Source organism: Hylobates moloch, unplaced genomic scaffold (assembly GCF_009828535.3).
Source record: "Hylobates moloch isolate HMO894 unplaced genomic scaffold, HMol_V3 SCAFFOLD_6, whole genome shotgun sequence".
Lineage (NCBI taxonomy): Eukaryota > Metazoa > Chordata > Mammalia > Primates > Hylobatidae > Hylobates > Hylobates moloch.
Genome location: NW_026652281.1, coordinates 105055265 through 105082920, shown reverse-complemented (window position 1 = coordinate 105082920; position 27656 = coordinate 105055265). Strand labels below are relative to the sequence as shown.

General features: G+C 40.9%; 1 protein-coding gene across 1 annotated transcript in view; it reads right to left on the bottom strand.

The window, feature by feature from the left end:
• The window catches only part of LOC116471445 (cytochrome b5 type B), a 39468-nt gene extending 12371 nt beyond the window's left edge, over positions 1–27097 (bottom strand). The window contains exons 1-3 of the mRNA XM_032157782.2: positions 26845–27097; positions 4489–4617; positions 3616–3645 (exon numbers count right to left, since the gene is read on the bottom strand). Of these exons, the coding sequence (XP_032013673.1) occupies positions 3616–3645; positions 4489–4617; positions 26845–27018 (333 nt within the window). The 5' untranslated portion in view covers positions 27019–27097. The remainder of the gene's footprint in view (positions 1–3615; positions 3646–4488; positions 4618–26844) is intronic.
• Positions 27098–27656: the final 559 nt, after the last annotated feature.

The window sequence follows — 27656 nt, the reverse complement described above, 5'->3', positions numbered from 1 at the left end:
GGCCAACTTTTTTTATAGTATACTGTTTTGAACTATTTAAATTTTCTTTTTACCATGTACATTTTATAATACTCATTCAAAAAAAATGTAATGGGGAACTGGTCAAATTACTAGACCTATTTGACTACAAGATTTGACCAGTAAAGCAGCTGAACTATTATCTAGATAATATCTGTTGAAGAAATGAATGAAATGGTGCCCACTTTTTTAGTCAGGTTAGGATTTGTATGCACTTTATCTCTTGAACTGATGGCAGATTAAGTGATAAAACAGCTAACCAAGAAATAAATTCATCATCAAAGAGAGAATTCATAGACCACGAATATTTATAGGTTACTTGCTAAAGAGCAGGCAAGCAGGCAGGCAAACTGGTACAGAGGGCACTAAGTCTGTTTCTAAGGTGAGTTTCCATAACCAAAAACAGACCAGAAAAATGTTAAGTCAAATATAAGTAGGAGATTGACGGCTCCCAGCATGAGGGTTAATCCAGCAAGCAAGAGATTCACAAAGACAAATCGTTTTTAATTCTAGTTAGTTATTTTTGATTGAAGCAGGTAAAAAAAAAAATCTGTTGCTAGATCTTTAAGTTTTTAAGTCTTTACGTTTTTAGTATAATAATTCTGGGCCTTTAACTCAGGTACTATCCATCTAACAATAAAACAATGGTGACCATTAATTATTTACCTGTGTTATAAAAGTAATATGAAAGGTGTTTTCTAAAAGAATTAGGGAATGGTTACTGACTTACACTCTGGAATAGCAACATTTTGAGTGTTTGTTTCTCGGGGCGGGGGGGGGGGGGGGGGCAGGAGGGAAGGTGCAGTTCAGACAGGGAGTAGATATGGGGTTGTGGAGGTGGGAGAGGAGACGGGTAGAAATAGAGGAAAGGAGAAGAAGGAAAATGGAAATGAAAACTCTCTCCCATAGGCTGAAGATACCTTTTAATTTGACTTTTAAAAATCACTTCTTCATAAAGATTCAGAAACCATGAACCAAGAGAAAGGAAAGTAACCAATAAAATGAACTCCACTTCCATTCCTTAATGGTGAATGTTTAAACCAGAGATAAAATATGGAGAAAAGACATACCTACATCCTAGACACCAAGTGCCTATTTAAACCTCTGTAAGAAATAAATCTGAGAGATCAAGAATTTCTTCCTGGAACTGAAGTCAGGTTGGAATATAGCTCTGTAAAAACCTATGTAGGTGGTCTTGAAAATGTTCCAAAAGGCCTTTCTTGCCTGATCTGCCTGAAGTAGAGCAGAGTGACTAGAAACACAATAGCCAGACTCTCTACTTAATGAAGGCATGTCCCTTGAGTACAGTGACATGAGGAAAACAGGATTGAAAACACTGCCTTTAGTCACTTTTTAACCCAGATAGGGGCTAAACTACATTTGGAGACTTCTAAATTATTATAGAACTTGGTGAGCTTAAATCCTTTCTTTTTCTATCTTTCTTACAAAAAAATCTAAGGCCCAATAGTTTTTTGGGTCTTTTTTTTTTTTTTGAGATGGGGTCATGCTGTGTTACCCAGATGGAAGTGCAATGGTGTTACCATGGCTCACTGCAGCCTCAAACTCCCGGGCTCAAGCTGTCCTCCAGCCTCAGCCTCCCCAGTAGCTGGGACTGCAGGCACACATTACCATGCTCAGCTAATTTTATGATTTTTTTAAAAAATAGAGACAGGGTCTCACCATGTTGCCCAGGCTGGTCTCCAACTGCTGGGCTCAAGCAATCCTCCCATCTCAGCCTCCCAAAGTGTAGGGATTACAGGCGTGAGCCACTGCACCTGGATGGCTCAATAGTTTTAATTCAGCTGAGAAATCTCTAATTCTTTGGCCTATAGAAGCCAGACAATGCTTACCACAGAAGAGAATTAAATTGTCCTAAGTTTTCAAATGAAAAGATGGGCGTATCATTCAGCAGAAAGTTTGGGCTTAGCTACCTACTTATCACCTAGATTAGTTAAATTGCAAATTCCTAAACTCTATCTCCAGAGATTCCAAAGCAGTAGGAGTAGAAGCCCAAGAAATAAACATTTCCTATATATATTCATGTACATACCAAGGGATTCCGATTGAGGTGATACAAGAACAGAATTTGGGGAACATTGTTCTACATTCCTAAGAATGGTCCTAACTGTACTACCACGAAAGAAAAACAGCAACAAGAAGCAATCTGTAGACGTCTAGACATTGTAATCGCGAACATATTTTTTCTATTGTTTTAATATAAAAGATGCTCTCATAGTTGCTGTGCAGAAATGTGTTATGGCTCCTATATCCCTTGAATCAGATGTTGACCTCTGAGAGTGGTATTTTCTGGACATGTTCAATATACAAATCAAGGCCATGCTTAGTTCAAATTTTACCATAATAACACAAGTTATTAAGAGTAAGCAACAACAAAAAATGATGGCTGGTTACCTCCAGGGAAGGGGAACTAAGACACTGAGAGCTGGAGATAGGAGGAAGCTTTTTACAGAATACTGTTTTGAACTATTTAATTTTTTTTTTTTTTTTTAAGGATTGGAGAATGGATAGTACATGTGTTAGGAGGAGAGGACTCCTAATGCAGTTAACAACCAACAGTTGTTACAAAGTGTTTTAAGAACCATGTCATTCCCCTTTCAAGAAACAATTCAATAGTTCAGAGTAGCAGTCTAGCAAGATAGAAGAGTTAATTTACACAAACACTCTGGATTGCACGGCAACAGATGGCAGACACTGTTAAGCAAGCAATCTCTTGAGTTAATAGAATTCTTGTGTCTAGGCCAACTTTAATTGCTGTGTCAAACCTATTCAGTAATTCCGGCTCAATGAGGAATGGGAAGCAAGCAGCAAGGAGGAGGAAAATGGAAGGGAGGCAGCATCACTTTCCTATGTTCTAGTTGGCACCTAAACTTCTGTCCCTTTAAATTAGAGTGCTGTGTAACAGCTATCTGAAGGACAGAAATTAAGGAAAATTGTTAAGGAATAAGGGAAATGAACTACCTAGCATGTGGGAAGCAGAAAATGGTTCCATATTTTCTTCCTGGTATGCAACGCAGTACACATTAAAGTTTTCAAACACTCAAATACTTAAGTCTTTTGTTTTCGCTGTATTACTAAGTAACCAGGAAGGGTGTGGGCCTAATTGAACCTACAGGATAAAAGAATTAAATTTGGAAAATAAGCACAGAAAGGCCTCTGTATTACAGATAAAGAAGATAACCTATAAGAAACAAAACAACTTTGCAATTATTTTTTTCCAACACAGAAACAATTATTATCACTTGTTCTACATAATGTAAAAGTAAGATATTTTTCTACAACTGAACCCATAAACTAATTTCTTTCAAAACCACACAGAGCATAGCTTTGGAGTTTCAGTTTAAAAAAAAAAAAAAAAGCGTATAGAAGCATTAGCAAAATGTTTCCTACTGTTCAAGACTCAGCTATTCTTTTTTTACTGAGATGATACTGAGTCCAAATTCCTGAAAAATAGGATTTTTGCTTGGGGAAAAAGTAAATACTTTGTAACTTCTCTTGTTAAGAAAAAATGTTTCAAAAAGCAGTTCTACTTGAGTAAACAGAAATATAAACACACAAGACAAACCGATGACTTCTTACCTTGCTACCATTTTCAGGTTTAAGGTCACTCTGTTAAAAAAAGGAAAACAAATAATATTTTAAGGCATACCCAAATGAATTCTCACTATACGCTTCTTTCTAACTTTGGAACATGAGACTGTATTCTGGTGATAGTGAATTCCCTGGGAGACTTGAGGATCTATAGAAAGATACCCCTACTCTGAGCATATCAGGGTCCCTTGTTAGAATGGTATATATGGATAGTTTTAAAAGTCCATAATTACTACCTTTAGCAAGGAGCTTGCAAAAACAAGCAAACCACTATTTTAGGTAAATGTGTTATTAACTGCATTACAAAAATAAATCAACATATAAAAATAATCCAGAATCAGTTCCCTTAGCTTTTTAGAGATATTACATTTGCTACCTGGCAAAGAAGAAATTATATCCTAGCACAGTAAGACTAGACAATTTTGGAGAAAATTTAGCCTGATGGCTAGACTGAATGAATTTCCATTTTAATAATTTTTTTTTTTTTTTTTTTTTTTGAGACAGAGTCTCGCTCTTTCGCCCAGGCTGGAGTGCAGTGGTGCAATCTTGGCATACTTCAACCTCTGCCTCCCAGGTTCAGGCAGTTCTCGTGCCTCAGCCTCCTGAGTAGCTGGAATTACAAGTGTGCGCCACCACACCCGGCTAATTTTTGTATTTTTTAGTAGAGGTGGGGTTTCACCATGTTGGCCAGGCTGGTCTCGAACTCCTGACCTCAAGTGATCCGCCTGCCTGGGCCTCCCAAAGTACTGGGATGACAGGTGTGAGCCACCGTGCCCGGCCAATAATTCATTTCTTCATCCTGTTCTGCAGCTGTTGAGTAGTTTTCTCTGCATAAGGGCTCCCATCTCTGACAGTTCTTACCGGATGGATATCACCAATATAGTACTGCTTTAGCATTTCTCTGGCATCAGAAGAGTGTCCTACATCTTCAAAGCTTTCGCTTGCATCTACACCAGCTTGTTCCAGCAGAACCTCTTCTCCTCCAGGGTGCTAGAAGGAAAAGATATTTACTGAACCGAGGGTTCTCTGAAAAGTAAACCAACAAGTTACTTTCCCATACCCCTTTCTTCCTTTCTCTCTTTAATAGAAATAATGGAACAAATTGACATTGTGTGCTGCCTGACAGGATGCAATGGGAAGAACACAGCATAACTTCCGTGATACTGTGGTCAAAAATGCATCATATGGGGATTACTGTGAGGACACCTAGGACAACCACAAATTTAGAAATATTCTACAAAATCTCTCTGGACAGGTCTGGCCTGTGATCTCTAAAGATACCACAGTCATGAAAGTCAAAGAAAGAGTGAAGAAACTGTTCCAGATTGAAGGAGGCTAGAGATTCATGACAACTGGGAACAATGTGTGATCCTAGGTTGGTTCCTTTTGCCAATATTATTGAGATAGCTGCAGAAACCTAACTGAGGACCCCAGGCAAAGGGTATATGCAATTCTTTATTCTATTCTTGCAACTTTTCTGTAACTTTGAAATTGTTTCAAATTAAAAAGTTAACTAGGCCAGGCACGGTGGCTCATGCCTGTAATCCCAGCACTCAGGGAGGCCAAGGCAGGCAGATCACTTGAGGTCAGGAGTTCAAGACCAGCCTGGCCAACTTGGTGAACCCCTGTCTGTACTAAAAATACAAAAAGTGCCAAGCATGGTGTTGGCGGGTGCCCGCAGTCCCAGCTACTCAGGAGGCTGAGGCAGGAGAATCACTTAAACCTGGGAAGGTCAGGTTGCAGTGTGCCAAGATCACGCCACTGCACTCCAGCCTGGGCAAAAGAGTGAGACTCTGACTCAAAATAAATGAATAAATAAATAAGTTAACTATATAAAGTAGTGCCTCAGGAAGTAGATTCTATAACTGTCAGCTATGAGACCCTGCACAAGTTATTAAGAAATGGAGATGTCTTTAGTTCCTTACTTGTAAAATGGAAATATTAATAAGAGTACCTGTCTTGACAACTATTGTACATATTAAATGAGATAAGCATATAAAACACTTTGTACTCCAGAAGAGCATAATATAATACCATCTACAATTTTTAAATGAAGATACATATATGCATATTTATACCCATGCATAAAATATCTCTGAAAATGGTGAAAGAACCTAGTGGCTGGGAGATAGGGTAGAAGGAAGACTTCACCACATACTCTTCTGAATTTTTTTTTTTTTTTTTTTTTGAGACAGAGTTTCGCTCTTGTTGCCCAGACTGGAGTGCAATGGCACAATCCCAGTTCACCGCAACCTCTGCCTCCCAGGTTCAAGCGATTCTCCTGCCTCAGCCTCCCGAGTAGCTGGGATTACAGGCATGCGCCACCACGCCCAGCTAATTTTGTATTTTTAGTAGAGACGGGGTTTCTCCATGCTGGTCTCTAATTCCCAACCTCAGGTGATCCACCCGCCTCGGCCTCCCAAAGTGCTGGGATTAAAGGTGTGAGCCACCATGCCCAGCCTCTGAAATTGTTTTACCAAATAAAGCATTACTTACTCAGAAAATTAATCATTTTGTAAAATTATATTTAGCACAGTCCTTGACTTAAATACTCAAAAAACATTTACTTAAATTAGCAAATTCAGAATTTATATTAATATATCGAAATTTGTATTTTTGAAATATTAATGCTTTTTACTTTTTATAATAAACATTTCAGCAGGAATAAATTATCATTCCTATTTTAAATAAATGTTAATTCAACTGAAGTATAAAAACTGTGTTACTTCCCAGTCATAGTCACCAGCCTATGAGCTCCCTGAGGATAAGGATAACTTCTATTTTTATCTCCTAAAAGGTCTCCACCCAGTGAGTGGGTCTCGCATCCCAGTATTTAAGAATGCTATTTTACAGCAAGAGGAAGACAGCCACGATTCACTTGTTATTATGTCTGAAACTCTCAGGTTATTATATCTGAAACTGTTCTTTCTTGTGGAACTAAGTCATCAGTTCTGGAATTATGTCCCAATTTGTTCTATATACCTCAACTATGGATGATATTTTTTCCTTTTGACACATCCCGACTATTGTGTTGCCTTTCAGAGTAAAAGGACAATAAAACTCCTTAGTAGATTACAACATTTCAGGGAATGACTGAATTTTTGAATTGCTACACAGTTCTTTCCACAAAGTACTTTCACTTTCATCAGTCTCTCACCACTTATAAACAAGAAAAAGCACAACACTTTTTAAAAATATTAAGTAAAAATTATATATTCACGGTGGTAAGTTTGGAAGAAAATAATCAACTGGAGTCCTGGAACAGAAATAAGTCCAGTTAACAATTTGGTGCATAAAATTTCATTTTTCCTGTGTATTCTTTCAATCATTTCAGCTATAAGTCTACAATTTTTTATTGAATCCTTACTATTTTATGTGGTAGGCAGTGATAAAAGTTTTTTGTGTTCTCACAAAGTGAATGTTATAATGTTTTATAGCCTGCTTTTTTTTTTTCACTGAAGCAAGTGGGGGTCAGAATGATCAAACAAAATTCTTTGGTTTAATAACTTTCACTCTAAAATATGGTCTTAATAGAGATGGCTTAGAACAAGCAAAAAGACGTCAGGGAGCTCTTGGTTTCTGTTTAGAACTCTATAGTCTTCAGATAGAGTTAATGAAAATCAAATGGATGCAGGGCTGCCGTGGGCCACTGGCAGCCCAGCTGGAGGAGCTGGAATCAGTCCACTAGGCCCAAGGCTGTAGCAGGGTCCTGGCCAGTCTTAGGCCAAGATAATGCCCAGGCTGAGGAGCATGAGAAGGCCTCGAGGAAAACCCAAAGAGCCCCGGAACTCCAGGAGAAGCCAGACCAGCTCTCAGTGAAGACAGAGGGTAGGAGCTACTGTCCAACTCCAGCATCAGCCACTGGATGGTCCCGCCCATATTTATCATCTTCTTCTTCTCAGATATGATCTGCCACTACACGTTCATCCTGGTACAGAGCGACAAGAAGCTCACCCAGGAGCAAGTATCTGACAGTTAAGTCCTAATTTGAAGCAGAGCCTTCAGTGAAAATGGAAATTACATTCCCAAAAAGTCTTTTTCTTGACATGAGAATATTACATCAACAACCCAGAGGATAAAAATATCACCACTTCCTCCCACTATGCTCTCAGGCATGATGAAAGGAAATATAACAAACGTCATCCCTGTGATTCTTAGTTGTGAATGGATCAACATTGACATACTCAGGCATTGTTGCAACCAAGGTCCTATTTCCACTGACCCTCTGTTTTTTTGTTGTTGTTGTTTGTTTGTTTGTTTGTTTTGAGACGGAGTCTCACTCTGTTGCCCAGGCTGGAATGCAATGGCACAATCTCGGCTCACTGCAACCTCTGCCTCCCAATTTCAAGCGATTCTCCTGCCTTGGCCTCCCAAGTAGCTGGGACTACAGGTGCCTGCCACCATGCCCAGCTAATTTTTGTGTTTTTAGTAGAGACAGGGTTTCACTACGTTGGCCAGGCTGGTCTCGAACTCCTGACCTCAGGTGATTCACCTGCCTCGGCCTCCTAAAGTGCTGGGATTACAGGCATGAGCCACTGCACCCAGCTGACCCTCTGGTTTTAAGCCTATGCTACAGCAAGTTATCAAACCACTCACATTAGATCCACCCTGAATGAGCTCTGCATCCTGGTATTTCCTCAACGTATTTGGGCTTCAGAGAATTTACTGTGATTCTGGGCCAAGATAATGGCAACTGACCAATAAGAAATGAGGCAGGAGCAAATGACCAGAGCAGCCATGGCCATGCCCACAGAAACCAGCAAAGCTTCCAAGACAAAGTAGAAAGTTCTAGAGCTGATGGGTCACCAGTGGACACCAGATGATGTCAAAGAGCTCATGGGCAAAGACCTTCACTTTGAAGTTATGTTCAAAAAGGAGTTACAAGACCAAGTGCCATGGCTCACGCCTGTAATCCCAGCACTTTGGGAGGCTGAAGAAGGTGGATCACTTGAGGCAAGGAGTTTGAGACCAGCCTGGCCAATGTGGTGAAACCCTGTCTCTACTAAAAGTACAAAAATTAGCTGGGCATGCTGGCGCTCACATGTAATCCCAACTATTCAGGAAAACCACTTGAACCTGGGAGGCGAAGGTTGCAGTGAGCCACAATCGCGCCACTGCACTCCAGCCTGGGCAATAGAGTGAAGCTCTGTCACAAAAAAAATGTAAAAAAAGAGTTATAAAGTTCTGTTTTTTGAAGACCAAGCAGTAAAGATTAGCTCTGCCAGAACTTGGAGTAGCCCTTAACCTGCTTACTTGTGTTTGAACTAGAGCCTCTCAGAATTTAAAAAAAAAAAAAAAAAAAAAAAGGATAGCTAGGCACAGTGGCTCACACCTGTAATCCCAACACTTTGGGAGGCCAAGGCAGGAAGATTGCTTGAGGCCAGGAATTCAAGACCAACCTGGGCAATCAAGACCTTGTTCTCCACAAAAAAAATTTTAAAAATTAAAAAATTATCCAGGCATGGTGGCCACTCAGGAAGCTGAATTAGGAGGGTCATCCAGGAGCCAGGGAATTCGAGGCGTGGCGCCATTGCACTGCAGCCTGGGCAACAGAGACCCTGTCACTAAAAAAATCAAAAATACATAAACATTAAAAAATAAAAAATAATAATTTTAAAAGAAAGATATATGAGCTGCTGAGCATACAGCAAGGATTATTCTTATCTGAGCCAGGTTTCCCTTTATGCCTGAAACTAGAAAAAATGCAGGGTGTGTGCTGGATGATTTACAGGGAAAGAGCCATTTAAAAAATGTTTTATATTTTCCTTCTGGTGACTCTAGAAATGAGAGGCAGAGAAAGGGGAAAACTTAAGCTAGCCAAAATATAAACATTTACTAAAAATTCAATCTTTGAAAAAGCATTATTATTTTCTGCAAGATTTCATGTAAACAAAAAAAAGAAAAAGCATTATTAATTATAACTAATTATTATATGCAGTCTGACTTTTAATCACAGTAAGCTCCTATTTTCTTGGGATCCAAGCACCCTGCATTTTTATATTTAATTGTGTTAGCATTTTTATAACTTTCTTTACAAAAGTAATAATTTTCATTACCAAAAATTTAGAAACTATAGATAAGCAAAATGAATCTCCCTGTATTGTTCATTTTAGCCTACAAGATGACATGAAGAGCAAATATGTGAAAACTTCATTCATACAAACTCTTTTCAGATGGATTATCCAGGGCCAGGAGACAGCAAACCTTCTATATATTTTAATACTATCCAGGGAAAATTAGTGACCCTGACATACTGCTAGATCTATTTCCCATCTAGGGAACTTTCAGGATCATCAAAGACAGGTTAAGTAATGGGAAGTTCTTGATCTAGAGTTGAGAATATTATCAAACCCACTAAAAAAAAAAAATGAGTTTCTATACTGTATATGTCCAATCAGTTGAACTAAAAACCCCAGCTATTCTAGATAAGAGTTTACATAACTTTTTAAGAAGGCAGAGAGATCAACTGCTGGCAGATATGTAGGTGAGGGTTGCGCAGGAATTTTTCTGTCTGGAATAAATGTCCAGGGAAGTGGCAGGGTACCATTTTTGTATCAACAGGTAGATGAAATTTGCATAATGAGCACTGTAATCAAGAAGAAATGACTCTTGACTACAAATTAAACCATCTCGCTTTCTCTTTAACAAATAAATCAAAGAAGTAAGGCCAGTCGTGGTGGCTCACGCCTATAATCCCAGCACTTTGGGAGGCCGAGGCAGGCAGATCACGAGGTCAGGAGACCGAGACCATCCTGGCCAACATGGTGAAACCCTGTCTCTACTAAAAATATAAAAAATTAGCTGGACGTGGTGGCATGTGCCTGTAAGTCCCAGCTACTCAGGAGGCTGAGGCAGGAGAATCGCTTGAACCCGGGAGGCAGAAGTTGCAGTGAGCTGAGATTGCACCACTGCACTCCAGCCTGGGCAACAGAGCAAGACTCCGTCTCAAAAAATAGAATAAAATGAACAAAATAATATCTGTGGATGTTTAATGTCAAATTCCAGTTGTGATACCATATAAAGTTTGCAAAATGTCATGGGAGTTCATGACCATCCTGGACAACATAGTGAGATGCTATCTCTTTAAAAAAAAAAAATCAACTGAGATCCCTTTATACTAAAGAGAAATGTGTAATAGATATATGTATTTACACACACAAACACACACACACATACACACACACACAACACACACGATCATAGCAGCATTATTGATTACAGTCCCAAACTGGAAACAGCCAAACAGCAGAGTATGTACAAAATGAGATATAATCATATAATGGAATCCTAATCTGCAATGAAAAAGAACGAACCACTGCCACACACACAACACATGAGAATGCAACATGTTGAACTGAAGAAACCAGACACAAAAGAATATATACTGTGAAATTTCCATTTATAAAAAGTTCAAACACAGGCAAAATGAATCTATGCTGTTATGGTAATACAGTGGGTACCTCTGGGGATGAGGAAGAACCAGATGGTGGTTATACAAGTGTGTTCACTTACTACAGTGACATCTTATGGCTAAATCTCAAAAATATAGGCAGTACGTAAAGTAAATTCATAGAAACACAAAGTAGAATGTGATTGCCAGGCACTGGGAAAGGAAAAAAAGGGAATTTGTTTAATAAGTATAGTCTCATTTTTGTAAGATGTAAAAGTTCTAGAGATCTGATTCACAACAATATTCAATATTCAATATTTAAAACAATTGAATTGTACACTTAAAAATGTTTAAGATGGGCCAGGTGCAGTGGCTCAGGCCTGTAATCCCAGGACTTTGGGAGGCTGAGGCAGGGGGATCACCAGAGGCCAGGGGTTGGAGACCAGCCTGGGCAACACAGCAAGACCCCGATCTATATTAAAAATAAAGAAGGCTGGGCGTGGTGGCTCAAGCCTGTAATCCCAGCACTTTGGGAGGCCGAGGCGGGTGGATCACGAGGTCAGGAGATCGAGACCATCCTGGCTAACACGGTGAAACCCCGTCTCTACAAAAAATACAAAAAATTAGCCAGGCGTGGTGGCGGGCGCCTGTAATCCCAGCTACTCGGGAGGCTGAGGCAGGAGAATGGCGCGAACCCAGGAGGCGGAGCTTGCAGTGAGCCAAGATCGCGCCAGTGCACTCCAGCCTGGGGGACAGAGAAAGACTCCGTCTCAAAAAAATAAATAAATAAATAAATAAAATAAAAATAAAAAAAATAAAGAAAAAAAATTGGCCAGGTGTGGTGGTGCACACCTGTAGTCCCAGCTACTTGGGAGGCTGAGGCAGAAAGATTGCTTGAGCCCAGGAGTTTGAGGCTACAATGAGCTACAATCACACCACTGCACTCGAGCCTGAGTGACAGAGCAAGACCCTGTCTTTAAAACAAACAAATGTTTAAGATGGTAGATTTCGGCTCACACCTGTAATCCCAGCACTTTGGGAGGCTGAGGCAGGTGGATCACTTGAGTTTGGGAGTTTGAGACTAGCCTGGCCAACATGGTGAAACCTTATCTCTTCTGAAAATACAAAAATTAGCTGGGTGTGGTGGCCCGCACCTGTAATTCCCAGCTACTCAGGAGGCTGAAGCAGGAAAATCACTTGAACCTAGGAGGCAGAGGTTACAGTGAGCAGAGTTCACACCACTGCACTCCAGCCTGGGTGACAGAGTGAGACTGTCTCAAAAAAAAAGATGGTAGATTTCATGCTGTTTTTACCATAATATAAATTTTTAAGTAAAATACAATTAAAAATAGAAACAGGCCGGGCGTGGTGGCTCACAACCGTAATCCCAGCACTTTGGGAGGCCAAGGCAGGTAGATCATGAGGTCAGGAGTTCCAGACCATCCTGGCCAACATAGTGAAACACCATCTCTACTAAAAATACCAAAATTAGCTGGGCCTAGTGGCAGGCACCTGTAGTCCCAGCTATTCGGGAGGCTGAGGCAGGAGAATCGCTTGAACCCAGGAGGCGGAGGTTGCAGTGAGCCAAGATCGAGCTCCCATGTGATTTTTCACAAGGATGCCAAGTCCATTCAGTGGAGGACAGAACAGTCTTTTCAACAAATGATGCTGGGAAACTGGATTTCCACATGCAAAGGAAAGGTTGAACCCCTACCCCACACCATATTACAAAAATTAACTCAACAACCTAATATAAAATATCAACAACCTAAATATAAAAGGTAAAATCATAAAACTCTTAGAGAAAACATAAGGGTAAATGTTCATGACCTTGAGATTGGCAATGGATTCTTAGATATGATACCAAAAGCATGGGCAACAACAACAAAAAACAGATTTGGACTCCATCAGAATAAAAACTTTTGAGCATCAAAGGACATTAAGAGTAAAAAGACAATCTACAGAATGTGAGAAAATATTTGCAAATCATGTATCTGATCAAGAATATCCAGAATATATAAAGAACTGTAACCTAACAACAAAGACACTCCAATTTAAAAGTGGGCAAAGAGCTCTCTCGCTCTCTCTCCTTCTCACATCCAAATTTAAAAAAAGGCAAAGAACTCTAGTAGACATGTCTCCAAAGAAAATAAATAAATGACCAATAAGAAGATGAAAAGATGTGCAATATCAGTAGTCATTAAGGAAATGAATTCTGTCAGAAAGGGACTCCCCACACCAAAAAAAAAGAAATGAAAATCAAACCATAACAAGACACCACTTTACATCTGCTAGATGGCTACAATTTAAAAAAAAAATCGAAAAATGGGATCTTTGTACATTGCTGGTGGGAATATAAAATAGTGCAGCTGCTGTGGGAAACAGTTTGGAGGTTCCTCAAAAAGTCAAACATAGAATTTCCATATGACCCAACAATTCTACTCTTAGATATGTCCAAATGAATTAAAAACAGATTCACACAGATACTTGTACACCAATGTTCACTGCAGCATTGTTCACAACAGCCAAATGGTAGACAATCCATGCCTATAAACAGATGAATAGATACAAAAAATGTGGTATATACATAAAATATTATTCAGCCTTAAAAATGAATGAAATTCTGATACATACTACAACATGAATGAACCTTGAAGACATTATGCTAAGTAAAATAAGCCAGATACAACTGGACAAATATTGTTGATTCCATTTATATTCTAGAGTAGTCAAATTGATAAAAACAAAAAATAGAACTGTGATTACCAGAGGCTGGGAAGAGGGGGAAATAGGGAGTTATTTAACAAGTACAGAGTTTCAGTTTGGAGTAATGAAAAATTCTGGAGATAGATGGTAGTGATGATTGCACAGCAATGTGAATGTACTTAATGCCATTGAACTGTATGCTTAACAATTAATAAAATGGTAAATAAAAATAAAACAAAATACATGATGCTAAGTGAAAGAAGCCAAATACAAAATGACAAATATTATATGATTCCATTTATATGGGGTACCTAGAACAGGCAAATTCAATGGAGACAGAAAGTAGATGAGAGGTTAGTTTGAGTTTGGGGAGAGGAATACGGAGTTACGGCTTAATGGTTAGAGTTTCTGTTTGGAGTGGTAACGAAAAAGTTTTGGAAATAGATGGTGGTGATGACTGCATAACAGTGTAAACATAATTAACGCCACTGAATTATACAACTAAAAATGGTTAAAATGGCAAATTTTGTTATCTATATTTCACCACAATAAAAGAAAGAGTAAAGTTAGGTTTATATATCTATAATTAATATAAACTAAAAATGTGCTTTTGTCTGAATCCTAACAAAACAAGACAGAAGTGTATGGGGGCAGGTTATGCTCAGTAGTCTAGATTAGTTGTCTATACTATTCAAATCTACTAGATACTCAAAAATTCCTCCCTACTTTTTATTAAGTAAACCTAGTAAGACAGTAGATATTTCCCATTTTTTTCTAGGATTTGCTTTGTATTTAAACCCCTTGCGAATTTGCAAAAAAACATTCTTCCAACCTGAATAGGCTTTGTACTTTAACACTAATGGACTCTTTGTCTACTTAATATTAATATTATGTACGCAGTTACACAATATTACAAATGAAATGTTTCAAATAAACTACACTGCAACTGAAATTATAAACTGCCAAAAAAGATGAAACAATGATTGTGATCTATTCATTTCTATCTAAGTCAAGCAATAATAATCAAGTGAAATACTTTACGGCTACAAAGGAAATTTCGTAATGTCCTCTTGTGAAAAATTTTATCCAGTTCAACTGTCCAAAGAATATGTGATAGGAGTAGGGGACATCTATTGACTTTTCCTTAAGTTCATTTACTTTACTAAGTATTTTTGGAGAGCAGACAGAAAATCTATGTTTCAACAAAGAAGAGGACAAATTCCTTATGGAAAATAATACTTCCAGATTACTAATTCTATGGAAATAGGGGACTGATGGGCAGAAAAGAGGAGAATGTGAAGGATGGCAGTTATAGAATAAATATCTTGTTGGAAAAAAAATTACACAAATTATCTGTAGGTGGAAATTCCATAGTGATGTAATAAAAATATAACAATGGAGATATACTAGAGATCACCTGACTTGGAAAATGAAATCTAGAAACATTAAGATTGAGGAAGTGCAAAATTAGGCCTGGTGATGAAAAGGGGGTCCTCTGGCCAAACACGTTACCTCGTCAAAATAAAACATGGAGGTTAAAATTTTGGAGAGGACAAAAACTACTTCCTAAAAAACAGTCTGCAGGGCAGAGAAAGATAACAGACCTGGGGGGTGAACAGGAGGAAACGATGCAGGTCTATAGGTATTTGCATTTGGGTTAGAATGAGCCTGATAAGAAAAGGCTGTCACCTAAGAGAGGCAAACCAGCTGGCTGCCAGGAATGGTGTAACCTTGGCAGGGTCTGAAGTTCAGGTCTGCAGTCCAAACATAACTCGACATCCTTATCCCCCCAGATGGGGTCCCACTGCACTGATTCTCACAACACCATATGTACCTTCATGATATTTATGTATCACAATTGCAATTATTTATTTAATATCTTTCTTTTCCATCAGACTAGATAAACTCCATTGGGAACACAGACCACGCCTGTCCCATTCATGGCTGTTTTAGAACACAGCATGGTGCCTGGAACATAATGGGAGCTGGGAGTGAGCACACACAGCGCTCACAAGCGCGAACACACATGTGAGTGCATGCCATGCCCCCGGGCAAAATGAATAAATAAATGAAAGTAGATTCTTTGATCAGGTCACCTCACCTGGGCAGTGATAGAGGTTAAATTCTGCATCTTATTTCTCACCTTCCCTAGAACTAACCACTTGGAACCACTCTTGGCAGAGAGCATTCTTTCTATAAAATTATAATGTTAGGCCAGGCACAGTGGCTCGCTTCTGTAATCCCAGCATTTGGGAGGCTGAGCCAGGAGGATCACCTGAGGTCAGGAGTTTCAGACCAGCCTGACCAACATGGTGAAACCCTGTCTCTATTAAAAACACAGAAAATTAGCCAGGCGTGGTGGCGGGTACCTGTAATCCCAGCTACTCGGGAGGCTGAGGCAGAAGAATTGCTTGAACCCGGGAGGCAGAGGTTGTAATGAGCTGAGACCGCGCCACTGCACTCCAGCCTGGGAGACACAGTGAGACTCCGTCTCAAAAACAAATAAATTAATTAATTTAATTTAATTATAATGTTAATTCCACTGGCCAGGCAACAATCAACTTTCTTTTGACCAGCCTTGGAGAAGTACAGTAGGAATTATTAGTCAAACGCCAAAGCTTTCAAAAATACCCTAGGATTGTACCAAATAGAGCTTGCATTCTCAGCAGTCTTAAGGCAAGGCCACTCTATACCTCACACAACAATTACTTGGGCACAGATCTTCCCTGCAAATCCAAGTCATCTAATTTACCTTTCAATCCTTCAAAGCACTTGCCACTTGGTACTCAAAAGATGCTGCAGGAAACAAGGCAATTTTGTATTAAAAACAAAAATAATCACTAACACTTATTGAGCTCTTTAAGCCAGGTAACATGCCATAATAAGTCTATATATGCATTATTTAAATTACTTGTCACAACCACAACTACCCTGTGAAGTATGTGCTATTATCTCCATTTTACAGAGGGAAAAGGGCCTTTACAGAGCTTATTTCCACAAGGTTCCACAACTATTAAGTGGTAAAGTAGAAAGCTCAACCAGACACTTGAACCCCAAAGCTAATACCCAGCCACTAGAGAAAATGCTTTCAAGTCAAAAATAGCAAACAACCCAATTTTAAAAAGGGCAAGACCAAACAGATACTTCATAAAAAGGCATATATAAATGGACAATAAGCCCATGGAAAGATACAACATCATTAGTCATCATGAAAATGCAAGTTAAAACCACAATTATATACCATTACACACCCATTACAATGGCTTTTTTTTTTTTTTTTTTGAGATGGAGTCTTGCTCTGTAGCCCAGGCTGGAGTGCAGTGGCGCAATCTCAGCTCACTGTAACCTCCACCTCCCAGGTTCAAGCAATTCTCTTGCCTCAGCCTCCTAAGTAGCTGGGACTACAGACATGCACCAACACACGTGGCTAACTTTGTATTTTTAGAAGAGACGGGGTTTCACTATGTTGGCCAGGCTGGTCTCGATCTGCTGACCTCGTGATCTGCCCACCTCAGCCTCCCAAAGGGCTGGGATTACAGGCGTGAGCCACAGCACCTGGCCAACCACACACCCATTAGAATAGTTAAAAGTAAAATAACTGACAAATACAATGTATCAAGGAAGATGTGAAGAAACTGGAAAACCTACATTGTGGTGGGAGTATAAAATGATACAAACACTTTGGGAAATGCTCTGGCAGTTGCTTAAAAAGTTAAACAGACATATAACCTAGTAATCTCACTCCTAGCAATTTTACTACTAGGTATTTGCCCAAGAGGAATAAAATCATATGTCCACACAAAGATTTGTACATGACAGTTTCTAGCAGTTTTATTCATAACAGCCCCAAACTGGAGACAACCCAAATGTCAATCAACAAGTGAATGGATAAACAAATTTTGGTATGTTCACACAATGAAATCATAAGTTACAAATCACTGATAACACAGAAAAAAATAGATGAATCTCACAGATATACTGAGCAAAAGAAGCTAGACAGAAGAGTACATACTATAGCGTTAGAAATAAAATCAGTGTGTATGGGGACAACACTGGTAGAAATGTTCTATACAGTTATGTGCCACATAATATGGTCAACAATGGACCATATATATGATGGTGGTCCCATAAGATTATAATACCATATTTTTATTGCACCTTTTATATGTTTAGATGCACAAATACTTGTTACTGTCACAACTGCCTACAAGTTTGTACAGGTTTATAGCTTAGGAACAAGAGACTATACCGTACAGCTAAGGTGTGTAGTAGGCTATACTACCTAGGTTTATGTAAATATACTCTATGATGTTCGTGAAGGGGTAAAATCAACTAATGATGCAGTTCTCAGAATGTACCCTCATTGTGAAGTGACTCATGACTGTATATTGATTGTGATGGTGATTATACAGATGAGGCATTTGTCAAAACTCACTGAACTCTACATTCAAAATCTGTACATTTTATTGTCCCTACATTTGATTTCAATTAAGTTGACTTAGAGAAAAAAATGTGACAGCAAAATATTGATAAACCCAAATGTTTATCAACAGGATACTGCTTAAATAATGATCCATATAATAAATCCTATGCAGCTGTGGTGAAGGAGGAGGAGAGATGCCAGTTATTGCTATGGAAAGATCCCTGAGATATACAGTTACGTGAAAAAAGGCAAGACACAGATCAGTGTGCATAGTATGTTATCTTTTGTGTAAAAAAAGAGAAACTACATTCACTTTGGCTTGTACAGGCAAAAAGAAACTAGAGGGATACACAAACAACGGTAGTTAACTTTAGGAGGCAGTGAAACTGGGCAGAGAGGAAGGTGGCTTTTCACTATATACCTGTTTGACCTACTTAAGAAATGAAAAAATTACCTAGGTTCCAGGAAAGGGGTATCTGTTCTAACTTCCCTATATCACATTCCCAATCCTTCCAAATTATATTTAAAATGTGAACGAAGCTATAAAACAGACCTAATTCCATACTCTGCAGCCATGAAAAACATTGAGGCAGATCCTAGGGTACGGTTAAGAGTACAGGCCACAGGCCGGGCATGGTGGCTCAGGCCTGCAATCCCAGCACTTTGGGAGGCTGAGGCAGGCGGGTCGCCTGAGGTCAGGAGTTCGAGACCAGCCTGGCCAACATGGCAAAACCCGTCTCTATTAAAAACACAAAAATTAGCCAGATGTGGTGGCAGGTGCCTGTAATCCCAGCTACTCAGGAGGCTGAGGCAGGGAGAATCGCTTGAACCCGGGAGGTGGAGGTTGCAGTGAGCCGAGATCGTGCCATTGCACTCCAGCCTGGGTGATAGAACGAGACTCTGTCTCAAAAAAAAAAAAAAAAAAAGAGTACAGGCTATAGGGTCACAGTGCTTGAGTTCAAATCTCACTTGTGCCACCTAACTTTATGACTCTGTGAAAGTTACTCCTCTGCTCCTGTTTTCTCATCTCTAAAACAGGTTGTTGGGAGGCTTAAAAGAGAAATTACATGTAAAGCACTTAGAATAATAAGCACCCAATAAACACTATGATGACTACGAGGGCAAATCAACTAATAGAATACTATGACTCTATTTCTGTATATATTTGTACATATTTGTATATATAAGTATACACATGTTTGCACATATAAGTATATGCACGGAAGATGTAGTATTCAAACAAATTACTGGGATTGAAAGAGTTTAGCCTACCCTAACTTAAATATGTTCAGAACACTTAAACATTAGCCTACAGTTGGGCAAAATCACCTAACATGAAGCCTGTCTTACAATAAAGTGTTGAATATTTCATGTAATTTATTGAATACCACACTGAAAGTGAAAAACAGAATGCTTGTATGAGTACTCACATATCACTTTCACACCACGGTAAAGTCAAAAAATTTTAAGTCAAGCCATAGTAAGTCAAGGACTGTCTGTAAATTGCTTCAATGTCATCCTTCATCTTAAAACAAGTCAGTGGTTTTCTATTACCTTTTAGATCAAATCCAAACTACCTACCAGACCTTGCATGTCCTGGCTCCTCCCTAGCTCTCTGGCCATTCTTGTCCTTCATTCACTATAGACACAGCTTCTTTCAGTCCCACTAATGTGCCAAACTCTTGCTTGACTTCAAATGCTGCTGGAATGCTCTTTTCTGTATTCTTTCCAAATCAGGTTCATGACCATCAGCTCAATTAAAAGTTATCTTCTCACAGAGGCCTTCCCAGATCACTCTTATTAAATTAAATCTTTCCTGATTTTTCTTTCTCATTTGTTTTCTTCATAAAAGTGCCATAATTTAAAATTATTTCATCTGTCTGTTTTGGTTTTGACTCCTCTAGAATGGTAGCTTCAAGAAGGCAGTACCATGGGATTTTTTTGTTTTGTTTGTTTTGAGACAGGGTCTCGCCGTCACCCAGGCTGGAGAGCAGTAGTGCTGTCTTGGCTCACTGCAGCCTCGATGTCCTAGCCTCAAGCCATTCTCCCACCCTAGCCTCCTGAGTAGCTGGGACTATAGGCTCATGCCATCATGCTCATCTAATTTTCATATTTTTTGTAGAGATGGGGTTTCGCCATGTTGCCTAGGCTGGTCTCAAACTCCTGAGCTCAAGTGATCTGTCCACCTTGGCTTCCCAAAGTGCTGGGATTACAGGTGTGAGCCACTGCACCCAGCTTTGTTTTGTTTTTAAGACAGAATCTCACTCTGTCACCCAGGCTGGGGTTCCATGTTTATTTTTATACACCACCAGGGCCTACTACTATACAGAACTTAACAAATATTTGTTGGGTTAATAAAATGTTATACCATTTATGAGATGGGTCCTAAAGTAATATTCTCATTTATGGTGACAGTTTCTAAAAACACATATAGGCCGGTGCCGTGGCTCACACCTGTAATCCCAGCACCTTGGGAGGCCGAGGTGGGCAGATCACTTGGGGTCAGGAGTTCGAGACCAGCCTACCTACCATGGTGAAACCCCATCTCATAAAAACTAGCCAGCTGTGGTGGGAGGGACCTGTAGTGCCAGCTACTCCAGAGGCTGAGGCAGGAAAATCGCTTGAACCCAGGAGGCAGAGGTTGCAGTGAGCCAAGGTAACGCTACTGCACTCCAGCCTGGGCGACTAAACAAGACTTCATCTCAAAATAAATAAATGATTAAATACACATATAAAGCTTTAAAATAGGGCTGGGCATGGTGGCTCACGCCTGTAATCCCAGCACTTTGGGAGGCCGAGGAGAGTGAATCACCAGAGGTCAAGAGTTCAAGCCCAGCCTGGCCAACATGGCGAAACCCTGTCTCTACTAAAAATAGAAAAATTAGCCGGGCATGGTGGCATGCACCTGTAATCCCAGCTACTCAGGAGGCTGAAGCAGGAGAATCACTTGAACCTGGGAGGCGGAGGTTGTAGTGAGCCGAGACCATGCCACTGCACTGCAGCCTGGGCGACAAGAGCGAAACTCCGTCTCAAAAAAAAAAAAAAAAGTTTTAAAATATCACAATGTTATTTCAAGTTACTCTTTTGACAAATGGCTATTTATACACAAGTCAATGGCTTCCAAATTTTCACTTGTAATACCCAGTAAGAAAATAATTTTACACTGCAATCCAGTAAACACCATATACATGAGATATTATAGGCCAGGCACAGTGGCTCATGCTTCTAATCCCAACATTTTGGGAGGCCAAGGCGGGAGGATCACTTGAGCCCTGAGTTTGAGGCCAGCCTGGACAACATGATAAAACCCCATCTCTACAAAAAAATACCAAAAAAATTAGCTGGGTGTGGTAGTACATACCTGTAGTCCCAGCTACCTGGGAGGCTGAGGCGGAGGATTGCTTCAGCCCAGGAGGCAGAGGCTGCAGTGAGCCAAGATGGCACCACTGCACTCAAGCCTGGACAACAGAGCCAGACTGTCTCCAAAAAAAGAAAAAAAAAAAAAAGACATTATATATAACTGAACAAAGTTTCACAAAATTTTACCCTTGATAAGAGAGATGCACTTTGATATTTTCTATTCAATGTCATAAGATATTACAATCATTTTTATGTGATTTTTCTAAACTACTAAATAGTGGAAAGATAATGACATGTACTACTTTCCTTCATGATTTCAATAACTCATGAATGCACTGATTCAAACAATGCAAAATTAATCTGCTAGGGAAAGACAATTCAATTATATTACCAATTCTAAACTACCACATTCAAACTCCAGTATCACACTCTAACCAGGCATTAATCAAAAAAATGGTAAGCTACAGACACAGGACAAGATTAGGAACCTCTTGCTAAAGGAGGGGCCCCGAAGTGACATCAGATTGGAAAGAGAAGGATGAACACCAATGTAAATCTTCCCTCTCTCATCTAATAGCAACCCAATTCTTGAAGACTCATAAGCCAAAAACTTTGGTGTTATCCTTGACTCCTTTTTCTTTCATTCCCCAAATCTGGGACGTCATTAAATCCTATTGGCTCTTCCATCACAACACATCCAAAATCTGACACTTGTTCTGGTACAACCCACTATCTCTTGCCTAATTACTAAAACAGCCTCCTAACTGGGCTCCTCAATTCTGCCCTTGTCCTCTTGAGAAGGCAAAGCCAGCTGGACTTCCTGGGTGGAGTGGGGACTTGGCAAACTTTCATGTCTAGCTAGAGGATTGTAAATGCACCAATCAGTACACTGTAAAAACACACCAATCAGCACTCTGTGTCTAGCTAAAGGATTGTAAATGCACCAATCAGCATTCTGTAAAAATGGACCAATCAGCATTCTGTAAAATGGACCGATCAGCAGGATGTGGGCAGGGACAAATAAGGGAATAAAAGCTGGCCACCCCAGCCAGCAGCAGCAACCTGGTCCAGTCCCTTTCCACACTGTGGAAATTTTGTTCTGTCACTCTTCACAATAAATCTTGCTGCTGCTCACTCTTTGGGTCTGTGCCACCTTTAAGAGCTGTGACACTCACCGCGAAGGTCCATGGCTTCACTCTTGAAGTCAGCGAGACCAAGAACCCACCGGAAGGAACCAATTCCAGACACACTCTTCCTTCAGTCTTTAACTATTCAACCACTGTGGCCTCTCTGACTGTTCCTCAAACATACCAGACATCCTCCCATCTCAAGGCATTTGAACTTGTTTCCTCTGCCAGGAATGGTCTTCCTACAGATATCCTCATGGCTAGCTCCTTTACTTTGCTCCTGGCCTTTACTTAGTCAAATTCATAAAGTTATCTTGCCACCATCGCTAAAATTTCAAACCCTCCTCCTCACACCACATACATATTCCACAGTCCTCTTCCCTGTATTATTTTTCTTTTTTTTTTTCTTTTGTGATGGAGTCTCACTCTATCACCAGGCTGGAGTGCAGTGCCACAATCTTGGCTCGCTGCAACCTCCCCCTTCTGGGTTCAAGTGATTCTCCTGCCTCAGCCTCCCAAGTATATGAGACTACAGACACATGCCACCATGCCCAGCTAATTTTTGTATTTTTAGTAGAGATGGGATTTCACCATGTTGGCCAGGATGGTCTCAATCCCGACCTCATGATCCACCCGCCTCAGCCTCCCAAAGTGCTGGGATTACAGGCGTGAGCCACCGTGTCCAGCCCCCTGTATTATTTTTCTTCTTAGCACTTACCACTACCTAATGTAGTATATATTTTAGTTATTTACTCTGCTTATTGTCTGCCTCTTATGCCATGTAATCTCCACGAGGGCATAGCTGTTTATTCACTACTAAGTCTCTAGCACCTAGAACAGTGTCTGGAACATCGTAAAGGCTTAATAAATATTTGAATAAGTAAATGAATGAACAGGCTTGGAATGAACAAGAAAACAGAATAAATAAGAATAGCTAATTAGGCTGAGCACAGTGGCTCATACCTGTAATCCCAGCACTTTGGGAGGCCCAGGCAGGAGGATCCCTTGAGCCCAGGAGTTCCAGACCATACTGGGCTCAAGGGGACATAGTGGGACCCCAATTCTTTTTTTTTGAGACGGAGTCTGGCTCTGTCGCCCAGGCTGGAGTGCAATGGCGCAATCTCGGCTCACTGCAACCTCTGCCTCCCAGGTTCAAGCGATTCTCCTTCCTCAGCCTCCTGAGTAGCCGGGATTACGGATGTGCGCCACCATGCCCAGCTAATTTTTTTGTATTTTTAGTAGAGATAAGGTTTCACCATTTTGGTCAGGCTGGTCTCGATCTCCTTACCTCGTGATCTGCCCGCCTCGGCCTCTCAAAGTGCTGGGATTACAGGCATGAGCCACCACACCCAGCCAGTGGGACCCCAATTCTACAAAAAATTTTTAAAATTAGCCAGGTGTGGTGGTGCACACCTTTTCCCAGCTATTCGGGAGGTTGAAATGGAAGGATCACTTGACCCCAGGAGACTGAGGCTCCAGTGAGCCGCACTCCAGCTTACTGGGTGAAAGTAAGACCTTGTCTCAAAAAACAAAACAAAAAAAAACAAAACTGCAAGTAAAGAGCTGTGGCTCAAGCTCCAAGAGAAACCTTGGCACATTAGTGATGTCTCTGGCTATATCAGCATGTGGTTGAAACAGGTTAGTTACTTCTGGAATCTCCACGGAGGAAAAAAAAAGAAAGAAACAGGTTAGCAACTATTACTTGAGACTGAATTAATGCTCTCTGTAAGGGCTGTATTCCCTCCAAGCTCACCATCTATTCTAAATCAATCAATAAAAAAAAATGGAGGGAAATAAAACCACAAATGAAAAACATGATTTTTTTTCTTTGTTTTGAGACGGAGTCTCGCTCTGTCACCCAGGCTGGAGTGCAGCAGCGCCATCTCAATTCACTGCAGCCTCCACCTCCCAGGTTTAAGCGATTCTCCTACCTTAGCCTCCCAAGTAGCTGAGATCACAGGTGCCACCACGCCTGGCTTATTTTTGTATTTTTAGTAGAGACGAGGTTTCGCCGTGTTGGCCAGACTGGTTTCGAACTCCTGAACTCAGGTGATCTGCCTGCCTGTGCCTCCAAAAGTGCTGGGATTGCAGGCATGAGTCACTGCGCCCGGCCAAAAAACTTGATTTTCTCCCCATTATGAACCATGCTTTAGCATGAAACTTATTATGAAGAAAATACCAGAAGTCATAGCTAAGGCTAGAATTTTGAAGTAATGCTATGCAGACAAGAGAAATCAAGGGACCTGTCAAATCTGCTACTAATTGATTGTATGACCAGGATCTCTCTGAACCTGTTACTTGTACCTCTGTTAAAATAAAAATCACTACTATCCAAGTCACCCTCCACTAGCTGTTTTGAAAGCCCTTTTTTTTTTTTTTTTTTGGAGTCTCGCTCTGTCGCCCAGGCTGGAGTGCAATGGTGCAATCTTGGCTCACTGCAACCTCCGCCTCCCAGGTTCAAGTGATTCTCCTGCCTCAGCCTCCTGAGTAGCTGGGATTACAGGCACCCGCCACCACGCCCAGCTAATTTTTGTATTTTTAGTCGAGTCGGGGTTTCACCATGTTGGTCAGGCTGGTCTGGAACTCCTGATCTCATGATCCGCCAGCCTCAGCCTCCCAAAGTGCTGGGATTACAGGCGTGAGCCACCGCACCTGGCCGGCAAAGCACTTCTTTTTTTTTTTTTTCAGATGGAGGCTCGCTCGGTCCCCCAGGCTGGAATGCAGTGGCGCGATCTCGGCTCACTGCAAGCGCCGCCTCCCGGGTTCCCACCATTCTCCTGCCTCAGCCTCCCGAGTAGCTGGGACTACAGGCGCCCGCCATCATGCCTGGCTAATTTTTTGTATTTTTAGTAGAGATGGGGTTTCACTGTGTTAGCCAGGATGGTCTCGATCTCCTGACCTAGTGATCCGCCCGTCTCGGCCTCTCTAAGTGCTGAGATTACAAGCGTGAGCCACCGCGCCCGGCAGGAAAGCACTTTTAAAAGCATAAAATGCCATACACCATACAAATGCAAGAAGTTAGTAAATTCTGAGTTTGTTAAATTATTGTTCACTATGAAGATTTACTAAAAATAATGTTCTTTGGGGGAAACTTTTAAATTTTAAAAGTTTTTAGAATTAAAAGTCAGGATGCAGAGATTTCTCTTTTAGGCCCCAAATTAATCGAAAAAATATTTCACCAGTATATTTGCTTCAGAGAAATAGAAGTGAACTTTCACAAGTCATTAATCTATTGCTCAAAATAAAATGATCACACACACACACACACAAAATCAAAGCTTCAAACCAATCTTTAGTGGCTGCATATCACTAGCTGCCTGGGGTTGGGAGAGAATCACTGCAAAGGGAAAGGAAGCTTTTTAGAGTGATGGAAATGGTTTATGTCTTAACACGGATGGATACATTTTTCAAAACTCATCAAAATGTACATTTTAGATAGGCACAGTTTACGTATGTACATTACACCTCAATAAAGTTAGTTTAAATTTTTAAAAGTCTATCCTGTTTCCTTAATTAAAAAAAAATTAGTTGCACCATGGTCTCAAAGATAATTTTTAAAATGAGATCTAATGCAACAGGCTTGAAGATTAGATAAAACAGTCTTGAATATTTAAGAAAAATGACAAAACATGAGTCAAAGACAAAAAAAAAAAGGGTTGATTTATGACTTTCTGGCCTCAAGGTCAACTCAAGATTAGGGTAAAAAAAAAAAAAACAGTGGAGGCATAATCGAAATGGGGGAGCGTGTGGAGAGAAATCTCAGCTTCTACTCTAGAAGACGAAAACCAAAAACGGTATTACTTCAGAAGGCACACTGGAAAAGCACAGATGTGGGTGCACTTCAGACCTAGGTTCAACGGATCTAGGCCGTTAACTCTATGGCCCTGAGAGTCCTCAACCCGTGAGGCTGTTTCGCTTTCTGTAAAATAAAGATAATGATGGCTCAGAGTTTAGCTGAGCACACAGCAAGTGCTCGACACATAAGTAATACATGATATTACATAAGGCACCAGAACTCGGAGCTGACTGGAAATGCATGCAAACTAAAGCCCTCCCCCAATCCCACCCCAGTTTCCCTCTGAGGGTCGTGATCCCTTTCGTACGCCTTATCGCCCCCAGCCAAGCCCTCCTTCCTTCCCACATACCCTCCATACAGCCTTTTCACCCCTCGCCCCAGCAGCTTCAGAGGCCTCCCGCCTCCCAGGCCCCACCTCGTTAAGGAAGCGGGTGACATCGTAGACTCGCCCATGGATCACAAGCCACAGTTCCTTCAAGGAGTTGCGCTTGGCCACCTCCTCCAACCGGTAATAGGTGACTGAGGTCTCGACTTCCTGCCCTTTCCCATCGCTGCCGCTAGCTTCCGCAGTCGCCATTGAACCGGACATACCGCCTCTCCACCGCTAACTGAGATTCCGCGACTACTTTCCTTGAGAGCCCGCGCTCAGCCTTCCTCGGCTTCCGTAACCAGGGCCCATAAGGCCTTGAGACGGTTCCTAGCAACAGCCAATCAAACTTCCGAATAGTTCCTGGTTCGTTTTCTTTTCACCAATGAAGCGAGTGGCTCAGTTCGAAATCCCGCCCACTCCTCTCCCGATCCTCCAGGTGAAAGTCTGGTTCGAGGTCCAACTAACCAATTAGGGTCGTTCAGCCCCTCCAACCTCGCCAATCAGATACCGCGATTTTTGGACGGGCGCCCAAAAGAGGCGTGCCTGACAGGTGTCACCTCAGGAGAGGTTCCACTTCGCTCAGCCTGTGGGCCTTTAGGGTCTCCACTGTTCCGCTTCCCTTCCCATCGCTGTGGCTTTCTCCTGAGTCTCAGGAAGCTCGTATCCCCTACACTACCGGCGCAGTCTGTATCCCAACCCTGATTTTACATCTTTGCTGCCTCCAGGTAGTGATCTGGCCAATCCCGTCTCTCCTCAGTTTCCCCATCAGTAAAATGGGCTTGATAAACGCTCTTTTACAGGGGGGGTTGCCTTTTTTTTTTTTTTTTTGGAGACAAGGTCTCGCTCTGTCGCGTAGG